This window comes from Gouania willdenowi, chromosome 14 (genome assembly GCF_900634775.1).
Source record: "Gouania willdenowi chromosome 14, fGouWil2.1, whole genome shotgun sequence".
In the NCBI taxonomy this organism is placed as follows: domain Eukaryota; kingdom Metazoa; phylum Chordata; class Actinopteri; order Blenniiformes; family Gobiesocidae; genus Gouania; species Gouania willdenowi.
In genome coordinates, this window is record NC_041057.1 from 7,092,482 (window position 1) to 7,109,918 (window position 17,437).

A 17,437-nucleotide genomic window follows, 5' to 3' on the forward strand; every position below is an offset into this window, starting at 1 on the left:
TTTCTAGACAGCCCCAAAAAAAAGACATCACCGCCTCCTTTCACATGTACGCGCTTTTTGGCTCCTTACGCGCGATGGGCGTGTCAGCAGCCTGGACCAGAGAATACACATAGGAGGGAAGTGCATAACTGCAGGCGTGCAAAAAAGCGCTTAAGTCCAGACGGGAGAACAGACCCCTTAGTGGATTAACCCAATGTTTAAAAATGGCCAATAATACCTTACTGCAGATTTCAGCAGTTCAAAGTGTGCCTTAAAGGGTTTAAATTCAAATCGCACCTCTCTTTGCGTTGAAAAAAACAAAACAGTAGTGGCATTTCATCAGATTAGGTAACTCATGAATCAAATCATCCATTTAAATTTATTTATTGTGCGTGAACAAATTATTTGGACAAAGACTTCTATGCAAAAATATAAACCTTTCCAACATTCTCAGCAAAAAGAAGCCCATATGGAAGAACATGGCTTTTCTACTCTCCTGACTTGTAAGGAAAAAGCTCAGAGCATCAAGGGAAAGAACAGAGGCACGGCACAAAGCTAAGTTGGTCTAAACGCTTCAATGAAAAGCTGCTTCCACCGTCTCCTGTTACTGGGTGATGCCGATGACGCCACAGGCTAAACGTCCGCCAGCGTTGCCCGTCTTCAGACTCTCATCATTTCCTCCTTTTCCCAAGTCGTCAGCCTTCTCATGGATCTAAAACACACGAAATAAAGCGGTGTTCATTCACCTGTAATCCAAACACTGTAGGTCAGATTTATTTATGTTTTAATGACTTACCACCATGGTCCTGCCGATAATAGAGTACGGGCCTGTGAGACTGATCATCTGGTCCTTGATGTCGATTTTAGCAACATTATCATCTCCTGCAGTCACATTTCCCAGATCTCCAACATGCCTAAGATGTAAAATGACAAATACTAAACATTAAAACATTTTAATCTAGGGCTAGGAGACTACTTTTTGCTATTTAAAAATAAAGGAAAATAGGGCAGTATCAAGAAATAATATTGAATAGTAACGACGGCTGTTAGGGGAAACTGCAGCCATTAGCCAAGCCATATTTATTCTTTAATACTCCTGTCCGCTCAGCTCTGGAACAGTAACCACGTAATAGATTTCTCCTATCCGTTGCAGTGACTGTTCACTTCATGGTTATGGTTTGCAGCTCTGTTAGATTTAATGTGTAAATCATCCCTTACTACAACGGTGGTTAAACTTCTCTAAGCTTTCAGATATTCTTCTGAACATCATGATGGAGTGTTCGTCAAGAATATGAAGCATAAAGTGAACACAACTATGGTTACAGAAACGATAGCAATCAAACTCACAAGGTGCCTGTTAATGTGTTACTGATGAAAATCAACATATTTTCTTTTCACAATTTCACACAAAAAAAACAAAAATCACACCAGATTTCACCATGCAAAGCATTGTACATCTCATGGTGAGTTGACAAACAAAACAAGTGACATTAAATATTAAACTACAGATTTGAAACAATTTGTGGCTTTGTAATTCAAGTGATTTTACTAGATCCCCCACTGAAAAGCAGACAAAACATATTACAATAATGTTTTGCTACCTTTAATTATTCACTTCAAAAGAAAATTTGTCTTTCATTTTCCTTGGAGGGGGTGGGTGGTAGCAGTGGGCTGCCATGTTGCAGGTGCCTGGCAAGCAAGTTGTGGTGTGCCATGTTTATTCTCTGCTTTTGTTTTGAACATGCATCCACCAATCAGTCCTCTTCTGACCACACAAACATTATCTAATCCAATAATAACCTACAATTACACCTCACCTGTCAGCATCAGTGGGACCTGCATGGGTCTTGTTGTGTGGATTGTAATGGGGACCAGCACTGATGCATCCTGGGAAAAGTACACAGATTAAAACATCCTTTTAAATAAGCAATTCCCAAAATTAATAAGTGGCAGTTTGCAACTTTAGAAAACTGATTCAAGGGGAAAACTATAGACAAAAAAAAAGTATTGGCAGATATTTACCATTTGTGTTGTCTCCGAATGCATGAACATGGAATCCGTGGAGGCCAGGGGTCAACCCCTTGATTTCTCCAGTTATTGTGACTGGAGCTGAATCAGCCTGGATACAAGTCACAAAAAGGACACAACAACAGAAAAGAGTTGCTGTCACAAACAGGCGGTTGTCATGACTGCAGTGCTCTTGTCTTTTCAAACACATTGGTTTCACAAGTAATCCATAATATTACAGTCAGCTGGACTCACAAATAAGAGTAACCAGAAACTTTATAACATATCACATCATAACGCGTTAGCTGTTCTGGTGCAACACATGATGCATTTTTATTCCTGTATTTGAACGAGCAAAAACAATGTCTGCATTCATCCAGTCACATGTTTCCATTCCTTAGGACTTTGAGACATTATCAACACTTCACAGTGAACTAGAACTAACTTTAATGCATGATCTAATAATAAAAATGTCAGCTGTTCTTTGTAGACAAAACAGTTTAACCCAGCAAACCAAATCATCTTGAATTGGGGGAAACAGTGACATGTCTGCATAAACTGTGCAGGACACAACACTTCAGATGTAGGTTGTTCTATTTTGTTATAGTAGTTAGAACTAAAACGGGAAAACAGTGATTAAAAGCTGGGTAAAACAATCTAATTTGCAGTACAGGCAAATAATCATTTTTTATTTTTGACGAGCGAGCAGGGGCAGACATGATGCGTTGGTGCAAAAGTGTCAAAAACGTGGCAAGAAAAGATTGAAAACTGACTAAAATGGGGCATAAGCAGTCAAGAGTGGCCAAAAAAAAAAAAAAAAAATTAACAAATAAAGAGGAACCAAGTGGTACATAGCAAAGGGTAGCTTAAATGGGCAAAATGTAGGGGGGAAAGTTAGCTTATTTGGATGAAGAGTGGCCAAAAACATTTAAGAAAACAAAAATTGGATAAAAGAGTCAAAGAATGTACAAAACTGGACAAAAAAAAAATGAAAAAAAAGGGATATTTATTGGCAAAAGGAGCAAAAGTCTGGGAAAAAAAACTGGGACAAAGGAAGTTGCAAAATGGCCAAAGGATTAAACATTGCCCCTTTTAAGGTTTTCTGGGGAATAATAATCAAAATTAAGAGAAAGAAAAAGCCACATGTTGACTGTTGAGCACTTTAGTGTATTGTAGTATGGTCACGTGTTGGTGAAGTTACATAGCTCGCCCCGCCCTTAATAAAAAAAAGATAAGGAAAATTACATTTTCGACAGTGACTCAGCAAATCGGTGTTTGCTGTGCAGATTGGTGTTTAATGAAAAGTGTGTACCTAGCTGTTATCTGATCAACCTCTGTAAACACGCAGACACTACAATAACTTACACACTTTAGCTCATCAATGGTGACCATCATTGACCTCACATTGAACATACGCAACAAGCGTTACGCAACACAATAACTAAACCAATAGCTGGCAATCATCAACAAATCCCAGGCATTGAGTGAACACGTGAACACATGAAAAACACTGATCTCTGCAGTGAATTATGCTTTAAGGGATTGTTTAAGGTAAACTGCAAGAGGATAGACACGAGTTTTGCACAACTAAGAACCAATATATAAATACATTTCAACAAAATGTATTGCGCATACATTAACGAGCCATCTGGGTTTGAACCATACGTTATAACCGTAGTTGACACCTTGGCTAGCCTAGTTTCTAGCGCCCGGCTGCTAAGCTAGCTAACTGAACACGGTGAATTTCATCGTAACAATGACCAAAACATGTTTTTTCACTTCAAACAGGGAGTCGTGACGCACCTCTTGCTCGAAAAACACTGGTCCCCGCCGGTCTCTCTGCTCCTTTCAGCACACAACAACAGCTTTCAGCACCATGTTTGCTCCCACTTAACGACGACGTGTAGCTGTTCAGACACACACCAGGCAACCGAACTTATAACTTAGAGCGGGACTAGACTGCAGACGGAGCCAATTAGCGTCAACACACCGGCAAACGCACCCGTATGATTGGTCAGTTGTTTTTATTGAACTTTCTCATAGTTTTTTAAGGGATATGAATGAAGTTCAACGACCTCAAGGATATAATTTTTAAAAGTATGATTATACAGTAACTATTGTATGCAAATTAGTAAAGATTACGTTTTTATTTATTCTTATACAACTTTAAGATTATCCGTCATACTGTGTGGTAATTTCTGGTACCACAGCAGCAAGAGTAAATAAAATAGCACTTCACACATTGGGACTAAATCATAAAACATGGATTAAAAGTAGGGATGTTCGATATTAGCTTTTAGCCGATATTTCAGTGGTTCCCGACCTTTTTTGGATTGTGACTCCATTTTTATTTCACACAATTTCTGGCGACCCCAAAGAATATTTTTCGAGTGTTATTTTTTTTAATCACGTTTGTTATACTGAGTATGTTTTTTCTTCTTTTATTCCTTTTTCTCTTTATACGCATTTTATTTTAACTAAATTTATATTTTAAAAAGTGGTGGTAAAGCATACAGTTTAGGATTGTCCACGATCCCAAGGTTGAAAAAACACCGCATTATGCCAATGTTGTCCAACACTAAATTTCCAATTTTTGATATTTACCAACACTGTTATATACATAGACCACCTATGTATGAACCAAAGCACAACATTATGTTAGTAAATCTAAGGGATCATAAAATACATTTGCCTTTATTTAAAAAATTGTGTGTGCCATTAGACACCAGTGCATAAGCTTAAAGTTGCCAAATGGAGTGAATTAAAATGTAGATTAAGTGCTAAATCAACTGTCATTGCAGTTTCATACTCAAGGTCTGTTGTAATTTGAGTTTAAATCTTAATATTTATCATTTTATATTACTTAACACCTTAAATGCAAGCACTATTAGAAATACATTTAAACAAAAGTAGCAAACAATGTGACACTTTATGAAAAAACAGGTTAAAAATAAAACAGAAGGCAAACATTTTTTGATACAAAAATAGTTTATTAAAAACAATTCCCTATGGCGGAAATCTTATACTTCTATGTCCATGCCATTTGTTGTTTAACCAAGTCATAGAAACGTTGATCTTCACACCATTAGGGAAATAAAAATGCCAAAGCAAAGAGCCTTAGTCGTCTTTTTTTCTTCCATGACAACATTTACGTCTCAGATAAAGAACGAACAGATTTTTGACGAGAGTTACCACTCCTTTACAATCGTCAGTATAACAAGCATATTTACAGCAGTGCCACAAGTAGTACTCTTCATTTTTTATTTTTTTTTCCAATCTTATGTCCCCTTCAATGCCTGCATGTTTGGAATTAACTCACAACCAGAGCTGCACGTGTAGAATCTAGGCTTCGGTTTTTTCCTACTCAATATCAAGCACAGGAAACAATTTCTTTAATTAATTTCAAAGTCTGTCAGACAATATAATAATAAAAAAGGTAAAAAAAAAATAAAAATAAAAACCTGCACAGGAATACCTTTTGTGAATTGACAAGTTTAGATCAGATTTACTTTTTTGCACATTGTAACGTAAAATCCACTTGTCTACAAACTTAAAAGAATCCTACAATGTTGTGGGTAAACAGAACCTTTAATTATCCGAGATTTGCATCCTGGTCAGCATAGACACCATTGTTAAAAAAAATTCCTGTCACGTTTGTTGTCGTTGTTGGTCATTTTACATACACAGAAATTTTTGCATTTGTGGACCATTATAAAGTTGTGATATCGTTGAAACACACAACGACAGTGAGTTTAACACATAACTGATAAAAATGTACTTTCCTTTTAAGATGTCAACACCTTTGGAAATGTTGATTCAGTTCATGAAAAACATATACAAAGAAATTCCTTCCCAATCTTAGCTTCGCTTTCCAAGTGAATACATTTGCCTTCTTGTTTTACTCTGAGCTTTAAATATTACTTAGTAATCGAATGATTAAGTCACAGGCCAGAAAACACAGTTTGAACTGGTAGTAGTTGAAGTTGGTAATTTTAACACAGCAACAGCTTTTTCATCAAAGCCCCTTGCAACCAAAATAATATTATTATTTTGATTTTAATATTAAAGGCTGTCAATAGCAAATAAAGTGTCGCGTGATCAAGCCCCGCCAGCATTCTTAATTTAGCATTTGTGAAAAGCAATCAAAGGCTAAAAAAAATGGGGTTAAAATGTAAATTAGGGAAAACTATGAATATCAAATTAATAGTCAAATAAAAAGATCCGTATTTTTCTGTGTTTAAAGCCTTTTTGGCTTTGCAAAATTTTCTGCATTCCTCGATGTAAAAAACCATTGCAAAAAGGACGAAATAAAATATTGGAAATAGCAAAATATATTTTCACCTTTTCGCTTTAATAATTCTCTATAGAGACTTATACCAACAAGGGGCGGTTTTAGCAGACGTTTACATGGGACTGATGGCAGGTCCATAACTTAGTTTTTAGACACACACACACATAAATTCATGTAAAATTAGAATTAAAAGGCAGATTTTTCTAAAACATTTTAAAATCAAAAGGGTCCATCAATAGTTTTTTTCAGCATTAAGTAGAACAAATAAAAAATAAAATATGGACAAAGCACTGTTATGAGACTATTCTATAAAACAGTCATTTGATGTTTGGATTTTAACGTGAAGGTAGATTAAATGTTAACCAATTCTTTCATTTTTCCCCCCAATCTGTCAATGCATGTGTAGGAGATACTGTAACTGAACTTGGAAGAAATGCGCTTTAGCCCAGAAACTGTCATACCAACTCACAAACAGTGATTCCAGACATTTTGTTTTACTTGGAGCGACAACGTCTTAGTTTTTGTCCATTGGCTCAATTTCAGCAGCCGGGGGGGGCTTGGAGGGGGTTGGTTCTCCTGCAGCAGGAGGAGTAGTTTCCTCAGCAGGTGGAGCTAAAGGTTCAGACTCCACCTTCTTCTCAGAGGGTTCAGCTGCTGGTTGTTTACTGGTTTCCAGTTGCACAGTATCTTTGGGATTCATACCAGGCTGCTCTGAGCTGTTAGCAGGCGTCTGAAATTTGTCCATGTTTTCTATTTCGGCCAGGCGGTCGTCCCGGTCCCAGCGGGTGGTCCTCTCTCGACGCTCTGACCGTCTCGGCCTGTCCTCTTTCACTTCAGCTCCTCTACCTTTTTCACGATTGGCTCCATCGCCCCGATCTCCTTTTCCTCTTTCTCGCTCATTGTCATCACGACTCCCTCGATCCCGGTCCCCATCCAGACTGGTTCTCCTCTCCCTCCAGTCCCGTTTGTCTCTCTCACGGTCACGGTCTCTCTCCCGTTCTCTGCCTCTCTCCCATACTCCACCTCGCTGATCGCCTCCACCATCCTGCCAGCCCCCCAGCCTATCCCGTCCATCCATCTTATCGCTAGCCCCACCCCTTCCTCCGTCGCCAAATGGACGCCTTCCGCCTCCAAAACTGCGGTCCCTCTCTCTTTCCCGATCCCAATCTCGGTCTCGATCTCTATCCAGGTCTCTGAATCCAGGCCGGTCTCCCCTGAACGGTCGGCTTTCCGTGTCTTCGGGCACCTCGGGGCCCCGGGGGGCACCCGGTCTGATGAAAGGAGGTGGAGCACCCTGAGGAGGAGGACCGTGTCCTTGAGGAAAAGGAGCTCTCATATTGTGTGGAGGAGGCATCCCGAAACCTGCCTTAGGAGGTTCGTGGTGCATCATCTGAGGGTGTGGCCCCCGCGTCATCATCTGTGGGGGCAACGATGACATGTGGGGGTGAGGCGGCCTGGCTGCGTGGGGGGGAGGGAAGCGCTGCATGTGAGGAGGCGGGGGACCGGGGGGGCGCTGGAGTGGGATTATACCAGGACGTGCACCGAGCAGACCGCCAGGGATGTTTCCCATGTGCACACCTGGAGGGCCACCTGGAGGGCCACCTGGAGGACCACCTGGATGACCACCTGGAGGACCACCTGGAGGACCAACCTGATTGCCTGATTACAAACAATAACAAACAACCTTCAGTTCTGCAATTTTTTTGTACGAAACAAGAGGTGTTTTAAACAGCTATTTAACAGAAAAGAACTATTCCCAAAAAACTCAAACATACAAGATATGACACTATGTCATACAAAAAAAGTTAGCAAACAAAACGAGACTGACCTAAAGGACCCATCTGGTTGTTAAAGATATTGGGTCTCTCTTCGTTGTTCCTGTTGCTCAGAATTGATGGATCCAGCGGTGGATCATCAACTTTGGAGGGCGGCGGGGGGCCGATGGGCATAGGACCACGGAGAGGAAACCCTGGGATGGGGAAAATGTGGTGTGTCAGGTTAACTCAACTGTCAATATATTCCAATTTGTGTGATTTGGAATTATGGCACTCATGTGGAAACTTTCAATAAACTGTTTCATTGTACGATCCTAAGCTTTTCCATCACAGGACTTATTTTTTTCATCAACTCATTGTGACAACAAAAAAAAAAATTCATTATCATGTCTAACTGTAAAAAAAAAAGGGGCAAATTCCAACAGTGAGTAGGATTGAGGATAATCCAGAGCATCAGACAGATGATCTTACCTGGATGTAATTGCAGAGGGTTGAAACCAGGTCTGATGAAAGGTGGAGGAGGGATGCCTGGAGGAAAGGAAGGTGGAGGCATTGCCATGGGACCACCGAACACTGGGGGCTGAATGGAGCCCACACCAACAATTGGCTGCTGCATGGGAGGAACCTAAAGAATAATGACAGGTTCTACGCTTAATCAACTATAAACAACAAAATCGAAGCCTTTAACCTCTTGAAAAAAACGAACCAGGTAACACGCAAGTTATACAAGGATGCTTTACTTTTCAGAAACAGATATTTTATATAAATACAACCAAAAACAGTCTCCTCTCTCACACAGAACTGCACAATAATTGAAATAACTCCGAAAAAAATCTCATCGTTGAACATTTTCTATAAAAAAAAAAAAATCATATTTACAGTTCAATATAAACTTTGTACTACTGAAATATGCTGATATTTTTTTAAAGCAAATACAAGAACTCACTGTATATAAATATAATAGTATTTTAAGGTTATTTTAGAGCCATTTACCTGTCCAGGAGGAGCAGCCATGGCTGCTACAGGTAGAACTGGGGCCTCCTCAGGCTGCTGCTCTGAGCGGCCATTGTGAGTGAGCTCCTGCGAAAGGTCTAGATTCTTCCTCACTCCACTCCACTCTGAAAATGACACACATTTACAAAAAACAAACAAATAAAATTGAGCACATAGCAAAACTAAAAAAATTTAAACTGTAAATCCAAAATGAGTAGTAGTACCTGGTGACAGTGTGTCAACATCTAAAGTTCCTCCTTCCTTCAGTTCCTCCAACTGGTCTTCCCTGACTTTGGACCAGGGTATGTAGGTGACACCGAGCTCCACATCCCAGTATTGTTTAAACTCAGCCTTTATACCTTTGTTTAAAGCCCATGCAATCTGTCCAAAAAGACATAAAAGCGGGTTAAAAAAGGACCCATTTATTGTGATCATTTGTTTGCGGTGCATTTGCAAAACCTCATAGTGGCTCACTTACCTTAATGGCTTTTTGGTTTACTTTGAAAGAGCCTCGACTGAGCTTCTGAAGAGCCCTGAATGCATCTTGTCGATGTATCATGACAATATAGGCACAACCCCGTGGTGGGATCATCTGAATAGGAAAACAAGACAGGCAGGTCATTTTTAATGGCTGTTGTTGAGACAAAACTGACAAGATTGTGGCCAAGGAACAAAAAACGTATTGAAATTGAACATTTCTATAATAAGGTGACAAATCAGAATTCAGTTCCACTCTGCTTACATTAATAGAGTCAATCTGTCCAAACTCTTCCAGTAAACAGGCAACATCTTGTTGTTGTGTCCTCTTATCCAACTGGCCAACCCACAAAGTCGTACTGCAAACTGAAAAATAGTCATATTGAAAAGTTGTACACAAAGTGAAACAAATCTTAATTAAAGCCAACAAATAAAAAAGCCCTTTTGTCATTTAGAAACAGTGACTCACTGCTTAGTGTGTCAGCCTTAGGTGGTGGAAGACCCTTCTGCCGCCGCTCCCTGTCCTTCTCCCTCTCCCTGCGCTCCAGCGAGCGTGCACGTGGAGAGTGGCGACGTCTGTCTCTGGAGCGCGAGCGGGATCGTCGGTGTCTTGGTCTACGTGTGCGTGAATTAGAACGCGACCTCCTCCGCTTTGGAGACCTACAGGGAAAATAAACACCACAGAAACGTTAGCATGCTAGACAAACATGTACATTTAGCAGTTTAACTATACGAGTGAAATGAAAAAAGAACAATATCCTATTTCAGATGTTTACCTGGAGCCCGAGTGTGATCGACGTCCTTGTCTGCCGTCTCTCATGGATGAAGGGTCCATGTTTATTGGTGGACCCTTGTAGAACATACAAAGACCATGTTAATTACAAAGCTTTAGCTCATAAAATGTTTCAAATCACAGCTTACAAATAGTTTATAATTCTAGCAAGTTCATTTGGACTTCTTTTTTGAAATAATATGTTATGGTTTCATTTATTCAGACAACTTTTTTCAGGAAATGCACTTGAAATTTCTGGAAAAATGTTCAAATTTCGCCGTGGCCTGCGTCTCAATGAGAGAACTCTCTAGTTGGCCACACCCAGAAAGAACTCATAAGGATACATGAAAGTAAAGTATATTCCTCTGAGGAAGACTGACAGTTCGCAGTCGAAACACATCAGGGAATTAAATTAAATTTCCTGAAAAAAACTGTCTGTTTAATGAAATCGCAACATATTATTACAAATGGGTTAGTTTTTATGCAGATTTTAAAAAAAAAAAAAAAAAAAAAAAAAAATCAATGCAATAGTTTGACCAGTTTTTTTTACAGCCACTTTAAAACAACAAATTAAATGCCTGTGCATACATAAATATTGCAGGCATTACACACTATCATCATAAATCAAGTGCATCAAGTAACCATTGCAACACATAGAAAGCATTGTAACTATAGAAAAAAAAAATCGTAATATATAATGAAATCAATTTTTTTTTTCACACCCCTAGTGCTAACACACTTGCATACATCTGGGTAACTAATATAATTTTGATGTCCACATAAAATAAACAAATACATAATTTAAAATTAAGATATTTATTTTCATTATTTTGAGCCAAAATAATAATAATAATTCAAGGGAACAACTCCACAACAAAGCATTTCATGTTTCTGAAAAGTAGCAGGAAGAAGCTAAAGTTTTTCCAGTCCTACCCTCACTTACTTTCCTTTTATAATAAAAACAATGTGCTGTTTACCCTAAACCCTCATCAGCCACAAAAAAAACATGATTCCACATGTGTACCATAATAAATGATGACTATTGTAATCCCCAACAGCTCAAAATAAATCATGAACTTGCTTTTTAAATAGCGCTACATTTATAGATAATCTTACCTGCTGCTGAGCTGCATTGGAAGGAGGGAAACCCCCTTGGAAGCCTGGTGCACCAGTTGGCATGTGCAGAGGCTGCCCAGGCAGAACGTGCCCCATGGGAGGCATCGGGCCGGGGAAGGTTTGTCCCGGAGGGAAACCACACATCTGGATTTGGCCGTTAGGAGGGAGAGAGACCTGGGAGGAAAATCTGCAATAAATACAGTGTGTACGGCACGCAACTATACACATTTATTAAAAATACATAATAAAGTAATAGAAGAAATCTGTGATAAGAATAGTTACTGAAGGGGGTTTGGAAAATGACAAAAGACACTTGAGTTTTCAGAAATGTTCAAACATAATATAGAAAAATGAAAAATGTAATATCAAATTATTTTTTCAAAGCCCATTCTAAATACCTGTTGAGAAAGGTCTTGGGACATGTTGCCACTCTGTGTATCAAAGTGCTCCATGTGCTGTTGAAAGGCAGGGGGTTGCTGCATACTGTGATGATAAACAAAAGAGAAAAAACTCAGCTTGGTAACTTCAATCAGCTCTTTTATATATATATAGAACTAAAACACAGCTTACAATGAGGGCTGGGAAGAGATTTCGTCCTTTTTTGTTTCTTCTCCAACTTCTGGTTCATCATCGTAGTCAAAACGCTCCAGCAACTTTTTAAACAAAACAAAAACATGATTAAGAGAATATAAATTACATGCATTCAAATTTACTCACTATCTTAATGTTATATTCTACATATGTTGGGTGCATCACCTTGTCAAAGGCTGATTTCTGCTGTAAGGGCTGTGGGGGCACTGGAGGCTGAGGCGGTGCCATACTCAGGCCCGCAGACATGTTTTGGCCTTGTGGTTGAATAACATTAAGCGGAGGCTGAGTGTTGATCTCAGACTTTACTTGATGCTGCTGAAAGTTCTGGAGCATCTGTTGAAGCTAAAAGTCAGAGACGAAAGTTTAGATTCAAGTTTTATCTTAGAACAGTGGGTGCGCTTTAGGAAATGAAAGGTTCTGAACCGACCTGCTGGCCCTGTGAGGACTGAAAGAGCTGAGCTACGGCAGCAAAGGCATCGGAGTTGTGCAGCTGTGCAGCGGATGGCATGGTGGAGTTTGCCGTTACCGCGGTAACTGGCTCTTTGGCTGGAGATGGGGGCGAACCTGGGTCAAAAAACACAAATATGTATTGTTGTAATAGATTTATATTAATCACAGCACACTCAATGCTTTTTAATCAAAGCTTGTTTTGTGAATTTCTGTAGAGTATATCTTTCTCCCTTCTTTCTGAATGTTAACTAGCCACACCCCCTTTCACAGGTGCAGATAGAAGTCTAAGGGCTTTCAGTATTTTTTCTACTTGTTTTTATAAAACATGTTCCTTCAGCATCCTGAATAAATTCACACAATGAAATTATCGTCCACTCGTTTTTATTTCATCAAAGAATTATTCCACAAAAGTCCGATCCCGTTTCTACCCGTGCACGTAGAGGTGAGTCAGCATCCATTTGCGCGTCTTTCTCGCTCTAATCGAAACGCATCACCTGATTTACAGGGCAACGACCAAACCTGACCTGAGCTTGTGGTACAACGATCAAAATTGAGCCCAAATCTGACAAAATCAAACTCTATAAGTTTGAAGTCAGAGCAGGTATGGCAGCATTTTGGATTTCTAGAATGCAAGTATTGCAAGAAAATACAGACACACACGCAGACATGATTCGATAAAAAAAAAAATGCAAAGTCCAAGCCTGATACATAAGCTAAAAAAAATAAAAGAAAGTCACCTCTATTTTTTCACTACATTTTTATTATTTTTATTGTATAATTTTAATTATTATTTTTCTGATTAATTTTGCATGGTAATAAATATTTTATTATGTTTATGAGTTCAAATGATTTGTAAGAATATTATAAGAAGAAAATATTAGTTAAAAAACTTATTGACAATTTAAATAAAAGAAGAAGAATCTCTTTTGACTAATCCGTCATTTTTTTCTCCAAAATATGATCTTTATGTATTTAAATTGAAAGAAGTTAAGTGCATCATCATTACATCCCAATCTTTGATATTTTATTTTATTTGGATTCGAATCCAACTAAAACTAACAAAAATCTAGAATTTCCTTTATTGGCTTTAAGCTTGTATTTCAACAACCTGTGCTCAGGTGTTGTGCACCTGAGTTAATGCAGAGTATATTAAACCTATATGAAAAAAGGGGTTAAATAGGCAGCGATACATTAATCTACCGGTGAAATGTTACACCAATTGTTTTGACACATTCTTTAAAAAGTGCAAACTTGCAATAATAGAATAACATTTTATAATTACCTGGCTCATCTGTGTCTTCAAAGGGCACAGCATCACTGCTGGAGCCAGCGGCCATGTCCAACAGAGGCTGAATAACTTCAATCTTAAACACGCCATTCTTCTGCCAAAGGTTCAACACCCGTACAATCTTACTCTGAAAGAGGAAATAAAGGACATTTTAAACAAAGTGAGGGGCTTGTATTAAAAGTGGACTTCTGAATGTTTTTTTATCATTTGCTCTTACCCTGTCCTCCACTGGGCAGAGACAAAGGTTCTCAAAAGTTCCAGTGATGTTTTTCGTGAACCTTGGACCGAACACATCCTTGTCTGTTCCAAACTGGTGTCTTGACTGTCGAACAATAGAATCCACCACATATAAGCCTGCCACCTTGTACTCAGGCTTACACTACAGAGAAATAAAAGAAAACAGGATTACCCAGATGTGAGTTTATTTGTATATCAAGTGATAACAAGTTGGTTTTGCATTATCCAGAGAACATTAACTCGCCTTTTTGATGAACTTTTCAACTATCTGGACCACATGTTTGTAAAGCTTAAAAAGAGAGAGAATCTGGTTAATGATCCCTTCAAATAACACCCATTTATAAGCTTTGTTTTGATTCTTACTTTCATAGCTTTGATGGCGGATTTGGTGATGGCTATCATCTTCGCCCGGGATATCGGCGGCTTGGTGTCCATCAAGGAGAACAACTAGGAAAGGAAATAATAGATGAAAAAAAAAATCATTATATTAAACTTGGGCTGGGCAATTTTGCATAAAAAATCTCAGACTTTTTAAAGAAAAATTCAAGTTTTTTTTCAATGCACTTAAAAATTACCGCAGACATCAGATATATTGTCAAAAGTGCAATTTTATTGCTGTGATTGTCCTCAAGAGTTAAAATGCAAAGAACAATCCCAAAATAAAAAGTTAATGAGGCTCTATCGTTCAACAATTTCAAGCTTTAACCCAAGTTTAAGCTAAAGTGAAACAGCAAGTTCACAGTAGCTTCAATTTTCTGATTAAGAAATAATTTTACAACATTAGAATTAAAAATAAACTCTTCCCATAGCATCTCAGCATAGTGCAAATAAAAAATTAAACATGTATGTGGCACACATATAGCCTACTCAAAGGGTAAACAAATGTGAACAAAGAGGGGACTAGCTCACATCATGCTACGGTAACCCACAAGAACAGAACGTGAAAAAGTCCGAAAAAACTGTAATAGGAAAAATAAATAAATGAAAAAATATCCCACTTTTTAAAAAAAAAAAAAAAACTCGAATTTGCAAAATAAATATTGTTTTTTTTCCTACAAATCCAATAAATTATTTTTTTTTTTTCAGGTTAGGGTTTAGGGTAGGGGTTCAGTTGCAAAATTCCCTAGGGTAAGGGTCAGGGTCATTTGAGTGGAGGCGGTAGCAGTTGAGTTTAGGGCCATTAGGTGGGGGCGAAAGCAGTTAGGTTTGGTATCAGGGTTTAGGGTATGGGCTAAGGTTAGGGATGGAGTTACTGTTAAGGTTAGAGTTAGGGCTAAAATAAAAGGGTTAGCTAAAAATAAATATGAGCTAAAATACAAATGATTGAACTTTAAGTCACGTGGTGCACCTATCACGTAATAAACTCTTGCAGGGTTTTTCATGAATGCACATGCTTTGTTTCGCAGTTGTATTTCAAATTCACAAATGCACACGATCTGTTTCGCAAATATTTATTTTATGCAAACTTGTAATATAAATTCTGAAATGCACAAGCTCTACTTCACAAATATTATTTTGAGGCACACTTGTAATATAAATCCACAGATAATGCAAATTGCTGAAGGGGCATTTACAAACTGCTTCTGTGCCGTGAAACCTCTGTGTATTTGTGAGAGAAATGTGTGCGGTGAATTTTGAGACTGCCCTGATGTCGCGGGTCAATGAACGTCACCATTGGCTGATAAAAGTGATTGACAGATTCATCAGCTAATCAGGTGTGTTTGCTTTCAGCCAATCATGTGGCTTCTTACATTTTCGCCACACTTTTAAACCAATTGCAGAGCTACTGATATGTGTGCATATGCAGTGTTCAAACAAGACTGTGGAGAAAATGTAAGAAGCCATATGATTGGCTGGAAGCAAACACACCTGATCGGTTGATAAATCTGTCAATCACTTTTATCAGCCAATGGTGACGTTCATTGACCCGCAACATCAGGGCAGTCTCAAAATTCACCACACAGGTTTCTCTCACAAATACACAGAGGTTTCACAGCACAGAAGTAGTTTGTAAATGCCCCTTCAGCAATTTGCATTATCTGTGGATTTATATTACAAGTGTGCCTCAAAATAATATTTGTGAAGTAGAGCGTGTGCATTTCAAAAATTATATTACAAGTTTGCATAAAATATAGATTTGCAAAACAGATTGTGTGCATTGGTGAATTTGAAATACATCTGCGAAACAAAGCATGTGCATTCGTGAAAAACCCTGCACGAGTTCATAATGATACTGTTCTGATTCCATATGGCTACGGCCTTTATTATTTTACTGTAATGAACACACACTATACAAATACACCTCATCTCGGAAAATGTTGTAATACTTAGGAGCAGTGATTTTAAAAGTACGTTTATTCATGAAAACTAAATCTTGCAACATGAATTTTGCAGGGCATTAATAAAAATGCGGCCTGTGCACATTTAAGTCTTCATAATTTTATAATTATCTAATCCAAAAACAAAAACCAAAAAAAAAACCTCTCCAATAAAAATGGTTTAGGAAATGGGAGCGTCTCTAATAAAATACTAAATAAAAGATCAAGAGTGTTACGCATCTTCTAGTTATCGTGTTACTTCGGACAACTTCCGTGTGATACGGCGGTTAAAAACATGTTAAACTTGCAGTTGATATTTATTAACTACAGAAAATAACTGAGTCATATTTACTATGTTGTTATTACATGTGAAACTGCTATGCCACTTGGAACAAAGTGGAGTTTAACATGAATACAGAATAAAACAAAACCAGGCACGATAGAAAGTGTAAACCAGCTTCAAACTCACGTGGAGTAGCATTTTACGAAATGTTGACATCTACCCATGAACGTAATTACATTTCTCCAAATTATTGTACACACGTGTGCAACCACCATCTATATTTAACATGTAGACTACAATTTCTCAGTATAAAAGGCACTACATGCATCCAGTCAGAAGCAGGTCACCAGCTAGCTAAGTTAACAAGGAGGTACAAAACACCGGTAGCAGTACCATAACAAACTACCACATGCTAACAGATCAGAGGGCATTCAAACCAAATGTAAATGCACATTTCGATATTTAACTAACGTAAAGCACAAAGCCTTGAGATGTTCAACAATCGCTCGTTTAAGTAAATAAACGTTGATTCGTGATGTGCAGTTAGCTAACCGAGCAGGCCTGGGCCCACTCTGCTCGGCTAGCCTCCGAGCAGCACCGTGTCAAACCTCTGGTTCACACTCTCACAGGAGACACACACACCGGCTTACCTCGTGGTTAAAAGCGTTGACGGCATCCATGATTGCCAGACACCTCAAACCACCTCCTCAGACCTCGAATCCCAGCTCAGAGTAATGTTTATTTAGGGTAGGGTCGGCACAACATGTCCGCCACTGGTCGCTAACAAGTTAGCCTCGCTTGGGTAGATTTCGGTTCGGCGGTACAGCAAAGCATGATGGGATACGGAGTTCTTGCTTCTT

General features: G+C 38.6%; 2 protein-coding genes across 2 annotated transcripts; both read right to left on the reverse strand.

Annotated features, from left to right (window-relative positions):
- Nucleotides 1–339: 339 nt before the first annotated feature.
- sod1 (superoxide dismutase 1, soluble) lies at nt 340–3,879 on the reverse strand. The gene is given in 5 exon segments (XM_028466263.1): nt 340–691; nt 776–893; nt 1,797–1,866; nt 2,002–2,098; nt 3,790–3,879. Coding segments are annotated over 5 exon segments (468 nt in total). The 5' UTR covers nt 3,865–3,879; the 3' UTR covers nt 340–583.
- Nucleotides 3,880–5,249: 1,370 nt separating this feature from the next.
- Nucleotides 5,250–17,390, reverse strand: scaf4a (SR-related CTD-associated factor 4a). Its single transcript, XM_028467275.1, has 19 exons — nt 17,228–17,390; nt 14,340–14,423; nt 14,221–14,265; nt 13,957–14,118; nt 13,734–13,866; nt 12,429–12,565; nt 12,167–12,343; nt 11,981–12,063; nt 11,809–11,893; nt 11,411–11,584; nt 10,299–10,372; nt 9,992–10,182; nt 9,788–9,888; nt 9,524–9,637; nt 9,270–9,426; nt 9,046–9,170; nt 8,524–8,677; nt 8,106–8,246; nt 5,250–7,936 (listed from the first exon to the last, which is right to left on the reverse strand). Exons 1-19 carry the CDS (start codon nt 17,255–17,257, stop codon nt 6,792–6,794), a joined length of 3,312 nt encoding a protein of 1,103 aa, XP_028323076.1. The 5' UTR covers nt 17,258–17,390; the 3' UTR covers nt 5,250–6,791.
- Nucleotides 17,391–17,437: the final 47 nt, after the last annotated feature.